The sequence below is a fragment of the Heteronotia binoei genome, chromosome 17 (genome assembly GCF_032191835.1).
Source record: "Heteronotia binoei isolate CCM8104 ecotype False Entrance Well chromosome 17, APGP_CSIRO_Hbin_v1, whole genome shotgun sequence".
Lineage (NCBI taxonomy): Eukaryota > Metazoa > Chordata > Lepidosauria > Squamata > Gekkonidae > Heteronotia > Heteronotia binoei.
In genome coordinates this window covers 21,931,773-21,952,544 of record NC_083239.1, presented here as the reverse complement: position 1 = coordinate 21,952,544, position 20,772 = coordinate 21,931,773, and the positions used below count along the sequence as shown (strand labels likewise).

At 47.1% G+C, this 20,772-nt stretch overlaps 1 protein-coding gene across 1 annotated transcript in view; it reads right to left on the bottom strand.

Annotated features, from left to right (window-relative positions):
* Positions 1 to 11,037: 11,037 nt before the first annotated feature.
* LOC132585974 (bone morphogenetic protein 8B-like) overlaps positions 11,038 to 20,772 on the bottom strand; it is a 49,347-nt gene continuing 39,612 nt past the window's right edge. The window contains exons 3-7 of the mRNA XM_060257869.1: positions 20,395 to 20,543; positions 18,204 to 18,398; positions 17,149 to 17,228; positions 15,737 to 15,847; positions 11,038 to 11,871 (exon numbers count right to left, since the gene is read on the bottom strand). Coding sequence (XP_060113852.1) covers positions 11,722 to 11,871; positions 15,737 to 15,847; positions 17,149 to 17,228; positions 18,204 to 18,398; positions 20,395 to 20,543 — 685 coding nt within the window. The 3' untranslated portion in view covers positions 11,038 to 11,721. The remainder of the gene's footprint in view (positions 11,872 to 15,736; positions 15,848 to 17,148; positions 17,229 to 18,203; positions 18,399 to 20,394; positions 20,544 to 20,772) is intronic.

Here is a 20,772-nt window from a genome sequence, read left to right as displayed (position 1 = left end):
GCTGAGATCCTAAACCAGAGTTAAACCCCCAATTTTATGGGACAAACCAGTTTTCTCAGATGCTTCTATCAAGACCTTGTGAACAACCAGAAGGTTTTTTGCACTCTGAATGAGACGACAGGGTTTAATAGGGTTTCCAGCTTCCAGCGTGGGAAGTTCTTGGCGATCTGGGGAGAAGGAGCAGGGGAGTTCAGTGGGGACATGATACCCAGGGTTCACCCAATGAAGCTGCCGTGTCCTCCAGGGGAACTGATCTTTGTTGTCTGGAGATTAGTTGTTAATTTTAGGAGATTTCCAGGCCACACCTGAGGTCTGATGAAGTGTGCTTAGAGAGCACACAAAAACTTACATTCTCAATAAAACTTGGTTGGTCTTAAAGGTGCAACTTGACTGCTTTGTTCAGCTGCTTCAGACCAACATGGCTGCCCTCTTGGATCTATACACCTGAGGACTGATAGCCCTAGGCAAGGGTGAGGGGAGTATTTGGGTCCACCATGGGAATTTGGAAATTAATGGGAGCTTCCAGTGATGCTAGGATGTGGCCATTATGTTAAGACTGTGTAGTGTCACTACCAAATTCCATTGGTGGTGTGTGATGACGTGCTGCAGGGACCTGCTTCCAGATGCCAGCAGGTGGAAACCACTGCAGCTAACTCCTTGGGAGAAATTGGCACTGGATCTTAAAAGAAAACACCCCCCCATATAGATATCCTCCAGGGGGCAACAGAGCTGAGCAGCTGGAACACAGGCATGCCTTTCACCTCTTTTGTAATGGGATCCAGACTCCAGACCCACAAAAGCCGATGGACAATCTCATGCCTGGAAAACCAGAGGAAGGATGTAAATCACGGGGCTCTTTCCCACAGGATGCTGCATTGCCTCCAGCCGAAAGGGGCCTTTGAAGGAGAGGAATGAGTCAAGCTCGGGGTTTACCGCAGACCACTAAAAACAGAACCTCTGGGTCCAGAGGCAGTGTACCTGTGAAGATGTGATGCTGGGCCAAGCCTGTTGCATCGAGGGCCCCGCTGGTGAGATTCCAGCAGCTTTGCCTTGGAAAGCGAATGCTGAGCTCGAGGGATGCTTTGTTCTGCCCCAGCAGGGTGCTCCTGTACTCTTAGCCAGGCTTCCGTGAGAACCCACTGCACAAGAGGGGGATGAAGGGAGGATACGGAGCTGCAGTCCTGGGTGGTGCTGTACATCTAATTGCTGGGGGGAAAGGAGGAACAGGCTTTTCAGCTGGATGGAAGGAGGAGATGACAGGAAAGATGAGCCAATGACTGCTGGAAATGCTGAGGCTTTAGCACAATCTTCTGCTCAGCGGAGAGAGCTGGGAGGGCAGGTGTGGGAGCCGCGGAGTACCCCTTTGTATCAGAGATGCCCTGGGCCATTTAGAGCGAGGGTGCAGTTATACTGGTGAGGGAGTGGGAGAGCTGCCAAAGGCTTCCTGGTTCTGTATAGGAAGGGCACAGGGAACCCCTCTGGCTGTGAACGTGCTGAGCCAGGGAGTCGGAAAAGCTTGTTTGCCAAGGAGACAGTGTGCAAGTAGCTCCCGTGGGTGGAGGGATTGCTGTAAAGAGGATGAAGACCTGTGGTGGAGTGGTTAGAGACTGAATGCTTATTGGTTAAAAAGCAACAGAAAGTAACAGCTGGGCCAGGAGTTTGAAATTAGCATTGTCACATTCCACTCGTTTTTGTTACACTGCGTGTTGCCAGTTGTTTTCATAATTGGCTGTATCTCTCTGTCCTGCCTATTCCTGTTTCCTGTTATAGCCAATGGCTGGTGGAAATATATTTGCATAAATTAAAAAAGGCTAATTGACACTTCTTCCCATCTTGCCTTATTTGTTTTTTATCTGATGAGGAGCAAGTGGTCTGAGTTGTATTAGTGGCAGACCCCCCCCCCCTTCCATCTCAAAGGAGGAGGCCCCAAAGTGGACATTTACCTGCTCTTTCCAGAAGGGAGGAGGGTATGCCTTGTGCAAGCTGAGAAAACTGAAACCGTTTGGCATGATTTAATTAATTGCCCTTTCTATGGTGATCTTAGATATGTTTATTATTTCCGTCCTTCCAAACAACCTGGTACAAAAGAGGAATCATACACTTCACGACCCTTGGATTATGGATAGTTGCTATGACATAGTTTTTGTGCAGCTATGACTTTACCAGTATTTATTGAATGAATTATATTGCTCTTCTTAAATCATCTATGTCAATATTTTTGGTGTTGTTTATATTATTGTGCTGGTCTATGACTGTAATAAACAATTCACTCATTCACTGGGTGATGCAGAGTTGTGAAAATCTGCTCCTGCAGTTTTTATTATTTTTAATTTTTTTATTTATTTTAAAAAATGGGGGAAGACCAAGAAGGGGAAAAGCAACTCAAAACCCAGTAACTATTTTTTTAAAAGAGGGAGGGAAATCCTGTGCATATAGGAGTGGGAACAAAAATATAGCACTGGTGGCGGATTGACACATCAGCTTTTATAAGGAGTTCCCAAATATCTAAAAATGTCCATATTCAATCGCCATCTGTCTGCCACACACTCAAATACTGATAGACTCCTTGATCCATTGATGCATATGTAGTTTCCCACCATCCACCCATCTCTTGGAGACCACCTGATGGTCAACAAAAACTAGCCCTTTATGCATTTACTACAGCTAAAATACTTGCATTACAACATTGGAGAGATAAATACCCTCCTCCTGTAAATCAATGACTCAAGCTGAAAATCTCGTGTGAGACTGCTGGTCAGTCTTACAGGCAGGCCCCCTTTGAGGTTCACACTACTGGTTAAACTTAAGGTATGGCTGGTGCTTTATAAAACCATCAGAAGGGCCGTGTCTTGGCACCAAAAACTTCTCTGCGTGATTGAAACAGGTCATTGGCCACTTTCTTCAGGGATGTGGCCCTTGCATGGCATCTTGTTGCAAGTGGGCCGGTGCCTGTGGAAATCACAGGGCACCACACCGCTGCTTGCATGGGTGGCAGCCCAGTTGAAAGACAATGCTGCATTAAGTGCAAAGTCCCACAGGACAGCGCTGCTGCCTCAGCCAGCGTCCTCTTGAAATCCGATGTGCGTGTCTGAGTGCTGAGGCTGCAAATGACCACAATCTGGGCATCTCTACAAAACTATTTTGATTTTCAGATTATAAAGATGCCGTTAAGAGAAGGAAACCACTCCTGGGAGAGTCAACCAGCATTGCATTAAAATGCCTGTATGAAAGCCTTTCACATTAGAACCATCAGGACTTGAGCGAGAGTATAAAAGAATTTCTGTCACATTTACAGACATTATGGTGCTCTAGGAATAGAGGGGTGTGACCTTTCTCAAGCCTTTCCCATTTCCCTTGCTTAAAAAGGAGACACTTTTAGCCTTTGAGGGCCATGGGGGGAAAAATCTCATAGTAATCCTATGGTTGTTAATATTAACACATTCTGGAGTGGGATTAATCCTGGATCTTCTTTGTGGTCTCTGTGCTTCACAACCATGGGATAGCATGCCTGCGCCGACCCTGATCAGGACTTAACAAGCCAAAGGATTTCCGCGCCCAGACTCCAGGGAGCATCCGCAGGAGCCCCACCATGCCTGCTCACCAGAGTGGGTGCGGACATCCCTCCAGTTCTCTTCTGGCCGCACGAGCAGTCGGTCTCCTTGCTCCGGCTGGTACTTTTCGCTACACCTTCTCTCCCTCTTCAAATATTCTCCTCTTATCTACATCTCAAAACAAAGGAAACCTTAAACAAACAGAGCGTAGAGCGGGAGGGGAAAGTGCAAGACTTTACTTTCATCACTCTTGGACACCCCCCCCCTTTTTTCCCACTGCCCTTCTGTGAATGGAACCACACTAGATGGTGTTTTTTAAAATGGCTTCTAATGTGGGAGAGCAAATTCCTCTCCCATTGGTCCCCTCTTCTGCTCGCCCTTTCTCAGGACGGCTCTCAATGCGGATCTACTCCCGCATTGTGCTGAGTCGTTCCTGCAGATGAAAGAACCTGAACTACACGCCTGCCTGCAAAGCCCAGGTTGTCTCTCACACCGACTGGAAAGAGTGGAACATCCTCGACCCGGATGATGCATGGCCCAACTTGCTATGTTTGTGCCTGAGCCCTTTGAGAGCGAGGGAAACTCTCATGGCTCTTATTCCATTCTGACGCCGACCTTTCTCTCGAAGGAGCAAACTCGGCATCGAAGTCGGAGTCCTCACTACCTGTCAGAATTTGCGCTGCAGGGAGGATAAGGGATTATGGAGGAGGGCAAGCGCGACAAACATGACTGAAGTCGTCATACGCCACTTGCCTCTACAAGAGAATCCGTGTCGGAGGTCATCCCCACCGACTGAGCTCCCCGACACTCAACTCGCTTCTGCCCTGATAGTTCAGCTCTTGCAGCTTGGAGCGCAAATGTACTCGCAGCCTCCAAGTGCCAGCGGTTCCTGCGCTGCAGTCCTGTGGGCACTGGTGCCAGAACGCCCCTCCATACCAATGGTCGACCTTGTTAGTGGAGGCCTATCGGTGGTGAGGGTGGCGGCTCTTCATCCGCCCCCAGCCCCCCACCATCCAACCTCAATAGCAGATGCTAATCGGCGGTGAGGACAGTAACATTTCCTACAGCTGCTGCCGCCGCTGCCCTCACCCTTTATGTGGGTTAAATGATGGAAGCAATATCTGCACAGGGTGCACCCCATCCCAGGCACCTTTCCGTGTTTTTGGCTTCGAGAGCCTTTTGATTGAGTCCAGCAATTTTAAGCCTTCCAGAAGCAGTGGGTGCTTTACCACTTGTTACCCTGGCTGTCGGTAACAGTAACCAGACTGACCCGATACTGGATCAACGCTGGAAAGAGTGCTCTCACAAATAATTTGAGCGAACTGACAAGGCTGTCATCAACACCAAATGTCAGTGTTGTTCCCTTTACGTTGGCCTCTCTGATGCAGAGCAAGCTTCAGCCGCTCTGCCCTGGTTTGATTTGTCCGAACGTCACTGACTGTCCCTGCTTTCACCATTGAAAGGCATGGCACAGAGTGGTAAGCTGCAGTACTGCAGTCATCTCTGCTCACTACCTGAGTTCGATCCCTGCGGAAGCTCAGTTCAGGTGAAAACGTTGTGTTGCAACGTCACCCCAGAGTTGGAGGCGACTGCTGCTTGCACAGGGGACTATACCTTTACCTTTAATTTAACCTGTAAAGGATTCTTTATCCATGCTGACCCCTTTTCTAAGTCCCTCCCCCTGGCGGCATCTTACATGCAGGAACCTGGGGCTGAGTTTACGCTCCCTCACCAAAATCTCCTCAGGAGTCATTCTTTTAACGTCCGCAGTCTGCTGACTCACCCTTCCCCAACGAGGGAAGGAGAAACCAACACTCTGGGCAGGCATTCTATGTGGCTGATGCCCAGACATTAAGACCTTCAACTACTCTACTGACATGAGCTAGTACCAGTATGTGTTGGGGAACAGCTTTCAGACACGTAGTTCCCCCCTTCCTCCTCAACATTAACCATTAGACTGCCAAATGCATCCAAAGGAAGCACATCTTTGCTCCGACTACAGCTCAGTCTATCCAAACAATGGGTCAACCTTGCAATCAAGACTCTTACCTCAGCTGTCACCTTCAGATGCCATATATGGTTCTACTGCATTGCCTTTCAGCCGGGCACTAGGATATATGCTGAGGTCCTCTTACTTACAGCATTAGCCCTGTACATGCAAGTACAGCTATCATTTTCAGCTACCTACTGAGTGTAAGTGTACACCATCACCATTCTCAATCGTTCCTTTGGAGGACACACAGCTACTCCTCACTAACCGAGTCAGGGAACAAGTTTCTTCCACCCTTCTGCAGTTGAAAGAAAGAAAGAAAGAAAGAAAGAAAGAAAGAAAGAAAGAAAGAAAGAAAGAAAGAAAGAAAGAAAGAAAGAAAGAAAGAAAGAAAGAAAGAAAGAAAGAAAGAAAGAAAGAAAGAACCACTGCCCCTCATGTAACTCATAACCCCGGCATGTCTGTCCTAAACAATATCCTCCTGCTGATTCAACAAGAGGATAGGACATTTCCAAATCTACATATGCCCTGATGCTAGGAATATCCAGATCTGCACTTGGGACACCATTTGGCATCCTGAAGGCTACACAGTCTCCACCAGAACCATGCAGTCTACCTTTGCAGTCTACCTCTACTTCCGGGGTATAACTATGTGCCTGCAACTAGCTATACGGCTGTTTGCAAAATCCAAACAGACCCTCAATTACTTAATTTAGTCCAGTTTTGACCTACTCCAGTTAGGGATCCAGGGTGAATCTACCCCCCAGCACACCTCAAAAAAAAAAAAAAAAAGGAGGGAAAATCCCACCAAGATCCAGTCTATAGGAGACCATGGAACCCAACTTTCAAGATTTCTTCCCTTCCTACGTAGGGTGCTGGATGCTGTCCCCTTATACATGTGTTCCAAGCACAAAGACAAGGCACAGCTTCTTTCACTCAACACCTTTTCTGCCTCACGGCCTGATCACTTCGATCTAGTTGTCTACTGACCTCCCCATGCACTTCTTGCATACTGATGCTTCAGAACTCTTGGATCTTTCAAAAACCCCTCGTGGTTCCGCCTCTCCCTATCAACCAGTGGCTCAGCCATGGGACTGGTGGACAATGGGATTCTCTAGGCTTTTGGGAACACCTTTCCAGCTCCCTACTCTTACAATTGTAATCATTGCCAGTACCTTCCCTAGGGCCTGGAATGTGCACACGAATGGTCTTGTATCAGGAACCCAAGACCTTGCAACTAGGCCAACCACGTTATTACTTTCCTAGAACTGCTGGTTGGGGAACATGCTCTATGCTTCTTCGAACCACTATTTGTAGCAAGGCTGTTTCCATTCTTACACAACTGCCACAGCCCTCATATACATCATGGTCAAGGTGTACTGTTGCCCGGACTCTCCATGCCCTTGCACTGGGAGTATGGGCAGATGGCATGGACCTCCATTTCTCTCCTGCAGGTTTCCCACTAATTTGGAGACCTGAATGGGCAGATGGATCCTTTGGGCCACAGGGCAGCAACCCCTCATGAGCGAGGGATCAACTGAACATCTCTCCAACTGGCATTATGCCTTTGAGGTCCCCTCCAACTATCCCATTACCACTGTTCAAGATGGGAGATGTCAATATTCTGCCCAAAACAGAAGTGGACAATTTGATGACACTAAATTGTTCAGGGTGGTGAGAACCAGAGAGGATTGTGAGGCACTCCAAAGGGATCTGTTGAGGCTGGGTGAGTGGGCGTCAACGTGGCAGATGAGGTTCAATGTGGCCAAGTGCAAAATAATGCACATTGGGGCCAAGAATCCCAGCTACAAATACAAGTTGATGGGTTGTGAACTGGCAAAGACTGACCAAGAGAGAGATCTTGGAGTCATGGTAGATAACTCACTGAAAGTGTCAAGACAGTGTGCGATTGCAATAAAAAAGGCCAACGCTATGCTGGGAATTATTAGGAAGGGAATTGAAAACAAATCAGCCAGTATCATAATGCCCCTGTATTAATCGATGGTGCGGTCTCATTTGGAATACTGTGTGCAATTCTGGTCACCGCACCTCAAAAAGAATATTATAGCATTGGAAAAAGTCCAGAAAAGGGCAACTAGAATGATTAAAGGGTTGGAACACTTTTGCTATGAAGAAAGGTTAAAACGCTTGGGGCTCTTTAGCTTGGAGAAATGTCGACTGCGGGGTGACATGATAGAGGTTTACAAAATAATGCATGGGATGGAGAAAGTAGAGAAAGAAGTACTTTTCTCCCTTTCTCACAATACAAGAACTCGTGGGCATTCAATGAAATTGCTGCGCAGTCAGGTTAAAACAGATAAAAGGAAGTACTTCTTCACCCAAAGGGTGATTAACATGTGGAATTCACTGCCACAGGAGGCGGCGGCAGCTACAAGCATAGACAGCTTCAAGAGGGGGTTGGATAAAAATATGGAGCAGAGGTCCATCAGTGGTTATTAGCCACAATGTGTATATATATATATGTGTGTGTGTGTGTGTGTATATATATATATATATATATATATATATATATATATATATAATTTTTTTGGCCACTGTGTGACACAGAGTGTTGGACTGGATGGGCCATTGGCTTGATCCAACATGGCTTCTCTTATGTCCTTGGGGGATGGCCTCCTGTTCCTTGGATTAGACTAGTCTCTCCACATGTTTCCATGTGATTGGATAAACATAGACTGGATAAACGTATGGAGCAGAGGTCCATCAGTGGCTATTAGCCACAGCGTATTGTTGGAACTGTCTGGCTCAGTGATGCTCTTTATTCTTGGTGCTTGGGGGGGGGGGCAACTGTGGAAGGGCATCTAGTGTCCTGGCCCCACTGAAGGACCTCCTGATGGCACCTGGGTTTTTTTGGCCACTGTGTGACACAGAGTGTTGGACTCTTATGTTATGAGTTCAAAAAGCTGGGGCAGGCTGTTGGGAAAAGAAACCCACCTTGGGATAGGGGCAGGTAACTGGACTAACATGGTCCTTTGCACTCTCTGGGATTATGCACGTTTATGTGTCCAAGAATTTTGCACATGGAATTGGCAACCCCCCTCCCACTGGACTTGCAGCCAATATGGAATTTACATCACAGTACATAAGACAATTGTGTCTGATGCAAGCATCTGTCTAACCAGGGCTCATTTTTTAAAGCAGATAGCAAACCTTCTGGGACTTAATTTGAACAGCAGTACAACAAAATCAGGGAATTGCTTTGAAATGACGGTTGTGTAACACTGCCTGTTAAGGGAACGAGCCTGCCCTGTAGTAACCCACTCCCAGTTAATGAGTTCTGGCTGCTGAATGTTGCCACAATGCCAGCAGGGCCCAATTCAGCCCTTATGCAGTGGCAAAGCTAGGTTAGTCATGATACAAAGGCTCATTAAACAACGGCCCCAGCGAGGCTCCTTAGAAATTATATGAGCAGGATCAATGTTTTGTCTGGCTCAAAATGTAATACTGAAGTGGCCCTGAGATTATGTGCAGAAAAGGGGAGAAGCTGGGTGTTTGGTAGGGTTGCCAACTCCAGATTGAGAAATTCCTGGGGGTTTGCTATGGGAAGGTCTGGGTTGGGGAGAAATTAAGACATGGAGTCCACCTTCCAAAGCAGTCATTTATTCTGGGGGAACACATCTCTGTAGTCTGGAGATCAGCTATAATTTCTGGGTGCTCTCCAGGCCCCACCTGGAGGTTGGCAATCCTAGACTCTGGATTCTCTGACAGGATTGCATTGATTCCTCTCCCCCCAACCCCTCAGCATGTAAATAAACTTCACTCAAATTACATTTGGAAATAACTGCTCATTATAGATATTCTAAAGCAGGAACAAGCCCTGCAGGAATTCATTTGCACATTAGGCCTACACCCCTGACACCAAGCCAGCCGGAACTGTGCTCCTGCTAAAAAAAGAAAAAGCCCCGTTCCAAAGACTATGTCATTTGAGTTAACCATCTATGCATAGGAAAAGGCAGTTAGCAGGGAAGGTGTTAAAGCCTGCTTCAAACCCAAAGGTCTGAGCTTGCACTTCAAAAACTATTGACTATTGGCTATTGACAACTAACTCACTCAAACTGCCATTTGCCTTGCCCCAGTTCCTGCCTTCTTCCAAGTCGATAAAAAAAAAATGGGAGGGCTTACACACCATGCAGGAGGTGATTAACTGACATCTAAAGAGTTAATGTGCAGGCTGGATCATTACTTCTTTGCTACCTACCAGCAGTATTCCATTCATTGGAAGGACTGGCCTTTCAGACAGGAGTGTAGGTAAAGCCCTTCCTTGTGTGCTTGTTCGTCCCGCCGCCACCACCACCACCTAACCCCCTCCACTGGTCCAACTGCATGTGCACAGAGGAGCACTCTAGTCAGGCAGAACTCTGGAATGTGAATGATGGTCCAGTTCATCTTACACTGAAAGCTGCATCTGACTTGCATTGTGTGCCATCAATGGGATGTAGCCTGCTGCAAATGGGCATAACCTGTTCAATGGGCATAACTGAAGTGCCAGTTTGGTGTAGTGCTTTAAGTGTATCTGGGAGAACCAGGTTTGATTCCCCACTCCTCCACTTGCACCTGCTGGGTTAGCCATAGCTCTCGCAGGAGTTGTCCTTGAAAGGGTAGCTGCTGTGAGAGCCCTCTCAGCCCCACCTACCTCACAGGGTATCTGTTGTGGGGGGAGAAGACATAGATTGTAAGCCACTCTGAGTCTCTTCCAGGGAGAAGGGTACAAATCTGTAATTCTTCTTCTTCAAACCAATGGTCATAACCTGGTCCTGACCTGGATAGACCAAGCAAATCCAATCTCATCAGATCTTGGAAGCTAAGCAGGGCTGACTCTGGCAAGTACTTGGATGGGAGACCTCCAAGGAATACCAGTATTTGAGAAGGCAGAGGCAGGCTTTATTCAGCCACCTCTCTGGATATCCTCCATGCCCCCAGTGCAGGTCAATCACCAGAGGTCACCATAATTCCAGATACACACACACGCGCATAAATACATAAAAACCCAAACCCACCCCACTCCCAAAACAAATGGGCATAACCTGTGCAAGCATCTGAGTACCTTCCAGGGCCAGATTCTAATCACAAGCAATCTGTTCACACTCAAGCTTGGGATCTTGAAAAACTTGTTTGTTTGTTTTTAAAAACCCCTCTTCTGGCCCTTTTGCTTGAAGAGGAACTTGAGTACATGCAGAGATGTCAAAAAGGTGAGGCAGCAAGTAAATCTTTTTCCTCAGATACACCTGAACTGTCCATCCTCACTTTAATTGGTGATGGAAAGTGCCATCAAGTCGTGGCAACTGGGGGTGGGGTGGGGGGTGGTACACAGCAAGAGGTGTTCAGAGATGGTTTGCCATTGTCTGCCTCTGTGTAGCGACCCTGATCTCCCATCTAAGTACTAATCAGGGCCAACCCTGTTTAGCTTCCAAGATCTGACAGGGCTGGGCTATCCAAGTCAGGGCATTTGCTCTTACGTTGCTCCTTACAAAATAAAAAATGTCCATTCTATTTTTTTTTTAAAAACCCTCAATATATTAGGCACAAAATAAAGCATACGAATAAGAGTATATTTATGCAAAGCAAGCATATCAGTTTCCATGGGGTTTCTCCTTCAGATGCTTAAATTTAATTTAGTTTTTAAATTTAATTTAAACTGCAGCCGGATCTTTGGGAGGATTCTGGCACAGAGGACAAAAGAGACCTGTGTCTGTAGCCAGGTCATGTTTTAGTTTCTTTGGCAGAGGCTTTTCTACTGGGGCCCGTTGTTTGCGCAGGCTAGGAACAAACCAGTCGCTAGCCAAAGCGAGGCCTTTCCACCCGTGTCAGTCCACGGTCAGGCGCCATGGCCTGTTCTTTAAGAACGGGGAAGAGGGAAGGTCACCAATCCCAGCCTCTCATTTCCTCTAAACACACTTCTTCAGCAACAGGTGCTGCCTACCCCGCGAGACCATCCCTACTTTCCCCCCTTGCCTGTAGGTTGCCAGGAAATTCTTGGAAATTTGGGGGTGGATCCTGGGGAGGACTGGGCTTGGGGAGGGGAGGCAACTCAGTGGAATGCCAAAGAGTCCACCCTCCAAAGCAGCTATTTTTTCTCCAGGGGCACTGGAGATCAGTTGTAATTCTGGGGAATCTCCAGGCCCTACCTGGAGTTTGGCAGCCCTAGGGTCTCCCAGGGCATCAAAGGCAGCCACATGTCTTCACCACCATGTTGCGGTGCTTCTTGAGGATGACGTTGTTGTTGCTGTCGTAATAGAGCACAGATGTGGCGCTCAGTTTGGTGGGGGCACAGCAAGCCTTGGGGACGGTGTCTGGCTTCATCAGGTGGACCTGCAGTGGGAGATGGGGGGAGGGGGGAAGCTCTGTCAGTACTCACCCAAATCCAAAGGTTAAATGGGCAATGGCCCCACCTCTCCCCAATCCGGATTTAGAGAAACAGAGAAGTCTTCAAAGACGCATTTGTTTACCTACACAAAGTTTGAATAAGCATGTTATTTTTCAACTTTCCCCAAAAAATGTTTATTCAGAAACATTTGGCAGCTAGAGTTGCAGTTGATGTTGGAAACGCTCTCCAAAGCATCCGTGCTGAAAGTCAGTTTAGATGCCCGCTTCTCAGAGCACTGCTGGCAGTGTGGACTGGAGCGGGCCCTTGAATTTCAGTGGAATTTCACCCCCATTCTGGGCTCATGCAGCAAATGGGCACTCCCTTGCAGAGGGGGTCTCACAATTCAGCAGCTAGACATATACTTTGTCCATGTGCTGTGGCAAGTTCAGCTTGTAGCCCTTCTGGAAGCAGGATGGGGGAAGGTCTCTCTTCTGCTGGACAGAGGGACAAAAGCAGGCTAGATGGACCTAACTACTGACTCTGTACGAGGCAGAGACATGGTCCAAAGCCATGGCTGCAGCAAATCACCAGCTCAAGGGCATTCTTTTCAATTAATTCTGCACCTAAGAAAGGGAAGCTGCAGGGTGTTTGCTGGACTTGCTCTCAGCTCCTGCTGCTTGTCCCATGCAAACTGGCAAGAGGAGCAGCAGCAGCAAGCTCAGGGGCAGTGGCTGAGAAGACGAGGAAAGGGATTTGGGGTGTGGCCCAGTGATTAGTGGCAATAGAAAGCAGCTCTGAATTACAGGGGAAAAGCCAGTGTGGCATAGTGGTTAAGAGTGTCGGAGTGGTATCTGGAAGACCCAAGTTTGAATCCTCACTTGTGCCATGGAAACTCACTAGGTGACCTTGGGCTAGTCACTCCCTCTCAGCCTCACCAATCTCAAAGGATTGTTGCGAGGATACAATGGAGGAAAGGAGAATGATCTAAGCCTCTTTGGGTCACCACTGAAGAGAAAGGTGGCATATAAATGAATTAAATAGATAAAGGGGACAGAAGAGATAATGACTTTGAGCTACACTTAATTGTCTTCAAGCACAAAGAAGCTACAATGCACAGTGTCAGCTCAGAAGCTTGGGAGCTCAGGTTCAAATTCCTGCTTTTGCCAAAAAGCTCACCGGGTGATGTTGGGATAATCTCTTGTGCTTTCTCCACCTAGTCCTACCTTAAAAGGTTGTTGTGTGCACAAAACGGAAGAAAGGATAACTATGTTATAAGCCGCTTTGAGTCTCCCACTGGGGAGAAAACCAGGGTATAAATATCTACATAAACATAAATCACGGGCACTGCAAATGCAGGATCATTGTGCATTTTACATTCCTTTGTGTTTTTCCACGCTCAAAGTGCACCTATTCACTAATGCACTATACACTCAACTGCACGTGCTCTCCATCTTTTTAAGTTCTACTGCTGCAGAAGTAAAGCTACACAAGAGTCCAACACTAATCAGAGCCCTCTGAAGCAGAAGACCCAACCTTAGCTGGCCATGCACAGGTGCAAACAGCTGAAGCTGATTCTGGATGAGGCTCTATGTACTGCCTGAAAAGCCCTCTGAAATGCTCCCTGAGCATCCCGGAGAGATTAAAAAGATGTTCCAAAAAAGTGTGAGGACTTATGGGCAATTTGTCTTCATGATAGTTGCTAAGAAGCCTCTGAGACCAGTCATGGCTACTGTTAGGAGAGGGTGCTGTGACTCATTGCTAGAGCATCTGCCTAGCATGCTGAAGGTCCTCGATTCAATCCACCCAATTAAAGGATACGGTAGTAGGTGATCTGCCTGAGACCCTGGAGAGCTGCTGCCAGTCTTAGTAGAAAACATTGACTTTGATGGGCCAAGGGTGTGATTCAGTATAAGGCAGCTTCATGTGTTCACGTACTGTGGTGAGAATCCCTCTCCAAACACTTCCTCAGCCCCGGAGAGGCCCAGAAACTGCTCTGTGCGTGCATGTGTGCCTCTTGTCCCTCTGCCTGGTGCTTCTCCCAGTGCCAAAATGGCAGGAACTGAAGCTCTTCCCCTGCCCTGGAAGGGGTGTGAGCCGGTGAGCTCTCCTAACATCAAACGCTCTGCACTGCGGAGAGTTGCCAAACATGTGTGAGCCATTTCTTTCAGGCATGTCAGGCTCTCTTTGAGATGCTAATCTCTCCTCACACCCTGGCCTTTCTGGTTCCCCCCTCAAAGCTTGTAGCCCTCTAAGGTCATTTCAACATTAACTATTATTTGAAGCAAGCTCTTAACTCCAGGCCTGTTTCTTCATACAAATGACACTGAAGGAAGGCCCAGATTTAGACCTGTCTTGGATCTGCCCTCGCGGAAGCCCACAAAAGATATTGGTGCACAAGAACTTCTACTACATGCAGCAAGTTCAAGAACCACAAAGAACTGGAGAGCCAGTTTGGTGTAGTGGTTAAGTGTGCAGACTCTTATCTGGGAGAACCGGGTTTGATTCCCCACTCCTCCACTTGCAGCTGCTGGAATGGCCTTGGGTTAGCCATAGCTCTGGTAGAGGTTGTCCTTGAAAGGGCAGCTGCTGTGAGAGCCCTCTCCAGCCCCACCCACCTCACAGGGTGTCTGTTGTGGGGGAAAGGAAGGTAAAGGAGATTGAGAGCCGCTCTGAGCCTCTTCGGAGTGGAGGGCGGGATATAAATCCAATATCTTCTTCTTTTTCTTGGACTTCCTCCCCAGCTTCAGCCTGCTCACTGCCACTCAAGGAAGCAAAGCAGGAGAACACCTGGGATGCTTGCAGCCTTGGCCCTCAGCACATGGGCATCTCCTTGGGGAAGCTGCCCAGAAAATGTGTGCCGACATCACAAAAGAAAGTTCCAAATCTCCTACAGGATACACCTTTTCCATTAAGATAGCCCAGCCCAGTTCCCCAAAAGAGAGAAGGGAAGGAAGCCCTCCTGGCAGAGGAAGAAGAGATTTGTCAGAAGGAAACTAGAAGGGAATCTGAGGTCACAACAGTGGGCTTTTTGCATCCCTCCCATCTCATTTCTTTTTATTTGACTCATTTATACCCTGCCTTTCTCCCTAATGAGGACCCAAAGCGGCTTCCATCTTTCTCCTCTCCTCCACTTTATCCTCAGAATGACCTTGTGAGGTAGGTTAGGATGAGAGTGTGTGATTGGCACAAGGTCACCAGGCGAGCTTCCACAGCACGAGTGGAGATTTCAACTTGGGGTCTTCCAGATACTAGTCTGACACTTTTAATCATTACACCACACTTGCTTAGTGATTCCGGGACCACAGGAAAAAGAATCTGTCCTAAACTGAGAAAATTGTGGCTTCTGTCAGACCACTTTCAATTCCTCTAGTGAAAGCACTTTGTCTTCTCCAGCCAAAGAACGTGGACACCACTGTTGCTCCAGGTGGTATCATAGAGGATGGACATATTTCTTTCAGCCTAGTGCTAACTGGACTCAAATAGAACAAAGCAGTAGACAAGTTGAACCTTTAAGACCAACTAAGTTTTATTCAGAATGTAAGCTTTCATATGCTCTAAGCAGACTTCATCAGACAAAAATGGAATGGCAAGCAATCCAATGGCAAGCTTACATTCTGAATAAAACTTAGTTGTCTTAAAGGTGAAACTTGTCTACTGCTTTATTCCACTGCTTCAGGCCAACACGGCTGCCCACTTGGATCTATCTACATGGACTCAAACAGGTTCTGTGATACCTTGAGATGCTACAAAACCCTTCAAAACCTGCTGGAGAGGAAGACATGTACACACACAGCTAGCTACAGCCTTCTGAAGATCCCGCCCCCCCCCACCTCCTCCATAGTCCATTGCCCTTCCCAGGTAAGTACTGACCAGGGACTGGAGAATGGCATGGTTGGTGGCATTCATGCAGGAATCCAGAGGGAAAGCACAGTCTCCTTGGCAGTAGAAGGCTGAGTAGCCTTGGGGGGCAATCACCCAGTTCTGAAAGGACAAGACAAAGGAGCTTCAGCGCAGACTCAGGCCCCTTCCTTATGCCAGGCAGCTTCAGCCTATCAACTCAGAAGGAGAGAAGCCTACGCTGGAAGAAGAATGTGCTGTTGAGTTGCGACTGACACATGGCAGCCCAAACCATGGGGTGTTCAAGGCAGGAGCATGAGAAGAGGTGGGTTGCCATTGCCTGCCTCTGCACAGCAACCTCGGAGTTCCTTGGTGGTCTCCCATCCAAATACTGACCACAGCTGACCCTGCTTAGCTCCCAAGCTCTAACAAGACTGGCCTAGGCAGGGCTATTAGGCTGCCTGGAACACCCCATGCTGTCCAGTCACAGCCACAGGGAGTTTAAGACAAAAGACGAGCAGAGGTGGCTTGCCATTCCACATTGCACCTCACTCTTCCTTGGCGGTCTTCCATCCAAGTACTGACCATGGGGGACCTTGCTTAGCTCCCAAGCCCTGACGAGATCAGGCCACCTGCTCATGAAAAGAGGCTCACACCAGGAAGCTAGGAAAGTTGCCCTTGCCCTGCATTTCTGAGGCTATCAGTTCATGTTTCCCTTTCAAACAAGTGATTTTAAAACGCTCTAAATAACGTGAGTTTCTTTAACCTCAAGTGGCCCAAATTCCCACACACTGTTTTCCCAACCTGAAAGGGAGCCATGTCAGTTTAGGCAAACAGCACTGGGCATCTGTCATGGGAAGGGACGGTGGCTCAGTGGTAGAGCATCTGCTTGGGAAGCAGAAGGTCCCAGGTTCAATCCCCAGCATCTCCAAAAAAGGGTTCAGGCAAATAGGTGTGAAAAGCCTCAGCTTGAGACCCTGGAGAGCCACTGCCAGTCTGAGAAGACAATACTGACTTTGATGGACCGAGGGTCTGATTCAGTATAAGGCAGCTTCATATGTTCATATATGTTCATATGGTTCTGATCTGAATCTGGTCTCTGGGCAAAAAAAAATCCTGGGTCTCTCACCTAGCATGGTCTTCATGCAGAGATGCAGCAGGCAGCCTCCTCTGCAGATGGGTAACTTTGAATTTGAGGAGTTTCTAATTAAACTAAATTTACTTCATGTGGTGTGTCATTTTGGAATTGCATCATTTTGGAATGGCTGCATTAACATCTGCTGAACAACTGGAATTAATATATTGCACATAAATCTGACTTGAGCTCATGGGAAAAAGAGAGAGAGACCCAGGAGGAAAAAGGAAAAATCTGGATTCTTGCTTTTCCATTTTCTTGGGGATTAATACAGTTGCTGAAGAAAGAAGAGCACCCCTTCAAAAATTACCAGCCATCCAAGATCTTGAAAGCTGACATACAACTCCTGTCTCCTGCACACGTGCTTCCCTTCAGAAGGATGAACATCATCTGGGGTGGGAGGAAGGGTTAAAGAGCGATGTCAAAGGATGGACAGTTTGACCACAGCCTGCTGGCTTTGCATGGGGAAATGCCTAGTCAGTCTGCTATGCTGAGGTTTCTTTGCCACAGGCAAGGAGGAACGACAATTCTCCTCGGTGAGGCTGCACCTCAGTTTGTGCCAACAGCTCTAACAATCCTTCCAGAGGCTGACATGGATACATACAGGAGAATACAGCTTTCTGGGAAGGGTATCACTTGGGGGCATAGCAACTATCGGCTCTCCTTGCCAGCTAAATGGATCAGTTTTTAATAAATCTGTGTTTGGGTGCTTCGGGCCAGCTTTTTCTGAGCAGCTGCCTAGCACAGGTTGCACTTTCAGAAGGGGAGGGACCTCAGTGGGGGTATAATGCCACTGAGTCCTCCCTCTGGAGCAGCTGTTTTCTCCAGGGGAACTGATCTCTGCACCACGAGATCTCCAGGCTTTTCTCGGAAATTGAAGACAGAAGAAAAGCCGTGACAAATAACTAAATCATGAAATAATGCAACATTCATTCTATTAATTAAATAAATTTGTCACTTTTTTTGTCCGTCTTCATCTATTTCTGTGATTCTCTGTTGGTTATATCCCACTGGAAATTAGTGACCCTAATCTAGCACCAAGTGTTAGGCATGTGCAATACCTCTTTCTTTTTTGTAAATTAATAGTTTATTGGTTTTAAATCATGAAATAGTACAATTATGAATAATACAATTATAAATAAAACATGAATGGGCTGATATTGTCTAGATGTCTGCCAAAACATACATATACACACACATTCATGTATATACATGGCTCTTTCTGAGTTCACAGAGAGACAGAAAGCAGTAGTCAAGGGCAACTTCTGAAAGGATGCCAAACTGATTCAAAAAATTACCTGGAGACACACTTCATTTCTACTCCAGGGCCAAGCTAGACCCCCAGTAAAGGCACCTGCTTCTTACCGAATGATCCTGGGAGTCTATTTGCATGGGGGAAACTGTTGGTCTTCTTGTGCTGCTTCTTCCTTAGCTGCCTGACAGCTCGTGGGAGCCTGGCCTGGCTCTGACTCGCCCGGAAGAATGTCACTACGAAGGGCTGCTTGGAGCGTGGCCCATGGCGACCCAAGAGGCCTGCTAATCCAGGATCGATGCTCTGCCCTACAAAATCAAAAAACCAAACCCTTTCCACTATGTTACTACTGCTGTGTGTCACATTAATAGGTGTGGTTTATCTGTCTGGGGGTCAGTGTATAGGGTAGGGTTGCCAGCACCTGACTGGGAAATACCTGGAGATTTGGGGTGGAGTAGGGTTGCCAAGAACAATTCAATAAATATCTCGGGACTTTGGGGATGGAGCCAGGAGCAAGGTTGTGACAAGCATAACTGAACTCCAAAGGGAGTTCTGGCCATCACATTTAAAGGGACTGTACACCTTTTAAATGCCTTCCCTCCATTGTAAATAATGAAGGACAGAGGCACCTTCTTTTGGGGCTCATAGAATCAGACCCCCTGATCTAATCTTTTTGAAAAATGGAGGGTGTTTTGAGAGGCATCAGGTGCTATGTTGCAAATCTGGGGCATCTATCTCAAAAAACAGCCCCCCCCCTGAGCCCCAGATACCCATGGATCAATTCTCCATTATACCCTATGGGAATCGGTCTCCATAGGAAATAATGCCCAGCAGACATCCCACCCCCGCTGTCTGATGACCCTGAAGTGGGGGAGGGCCTCCAAACCAGGAATCCCCTGCCCCCACCTGGGGATTGGCAAAGTGACAGAGTGGCTGGGGACTGGCAACCTTAGGGTGGAGCCTGGGGAGGGTGGGGTTTGGGGATAGGAGGGACCACAGCAGTGTATAATGCCACTGTCTAGCCTTCAAAGCAGCCTGTGAGGGAGCCAGTCAGAAGCCATTTTCTCCAAGGGAATTAATCTCTGTCATCTGAAGGTCAGTTATAATTTCGTATCTCCAGGCCCCACGTGGAGGTTGGCAACTCTAGCAGGGTGCTCCACTATTAAGGACATGAACCCCCCAAAGCTAGATCCAGATTATTTTAATGGTTGTCTTCTATTGGTGTTAGGCATGTGCCAGTTGTCAAGATACATAAAACTTCTGCAGTTTGCTTGAAGCCAATATTACATCACAACAGAATTATTCAGATGTTCAGAGCAAAAAAGGATGTACTGATTTAGCCCACATTTCCCTCAGCAGCTCTCCCCAGGACCAACTGCACAACTGCAAAAAACTATGCGGGGGAAAGGACTATAACGCTAAGTCAAATCTCAATTTGTTACTCTATCAAAAAGCAAGTCTTGATATTCTAGGGATTTCCAGTTTGAAATGTTTTGTATTGCAACACACTAGTATATTTAACATAAGCATCTTTGCAACTAACCAGCATCATTGCACTAGGAATTAGAATTTTTGCTTTGCTTGTAGTTTAGGCATCTTGGAATGGAGTCTTTGTTTTTGTCTGGACATGTAAGTGCAAAATCACACAGGCAGAGGGGGTTTGGATTTATGCCCCATTCCTTCACTCAAGAGTCTCAGAGAGGCTTACAGTCTCCTTCCCTTCCTCTCCCCACAACAGACACCTTGCGAAGCAGGTGGGGCTGAGAGAGCTCTGAGAGAACTGCTCTGGAGAGAATAGCTCTAAGAGAACTGTGACCGACCCAAGGTCATCCAGCTGTGCAGCAGTGGGGAATCAAACCCGGTTCTCTCCATTAGCTGACTCACGTGTGTGATTTTTGAAGTTTTAATTTAAGTGGGCCCAGGGCAGCTTACAACAGTAAGAACAAACATTAGAATTAAAACATCATAAAACAGTTTCAATAAATCAGATGATTGTACATTTAAAACTGCCTTACTGGTTTTTATACATATGTATCAGCAGAGGAGGGACCAAGAAATACTTTTAGTGGCACATGCAAATTTGCCAGGAAACAGGTCGTCAGGTATCATGGAGCCCGTGGGCACTGTTTTGGGAACCCTTGATGCAGCTACAGATGTACAAGGCTCCATCAAAGGAACTAACTGCTGAATCACATTGGATATGACGCTCTGCCCTGATTCTCTGCAGCTTGCGATAAATGACTGTGACTCTAAATAAGGTTCTTGAAAAACAACAAAAACTAAAAATTGCACAAGGGGCCTTACCATCATCCATTTCAACGTAAAGTCTCAAGGCCAGGTTGTATTTGCGGTTTAACAACCAGTGATTACTGGCAGCTGCGACATCAAAAGCCAGCCAGCCCTCCATCCCAGCCAGAAAATCCTGCAGATCCAAAAGGAGTAACTCCGATTCTCTAGAGCAGTAAAGAGAGGAGGTGAGGGCAGGCAACTGAAACAGAATGTGAACATGTCATCTCTGCTTCCTCCCCTCAAAAAACAGAGAAAGCTCACTTTTAAAAAAATATATCTTATGCTTGGGCCTCTGAAGCTATTAATACCCAAAGTAACTGCAGCTCTCCCTCCTAGTGCAGAAAGACACATTTTTGTTCCCATCTCCATAAAAAAAACTTAACAGAATGCAAG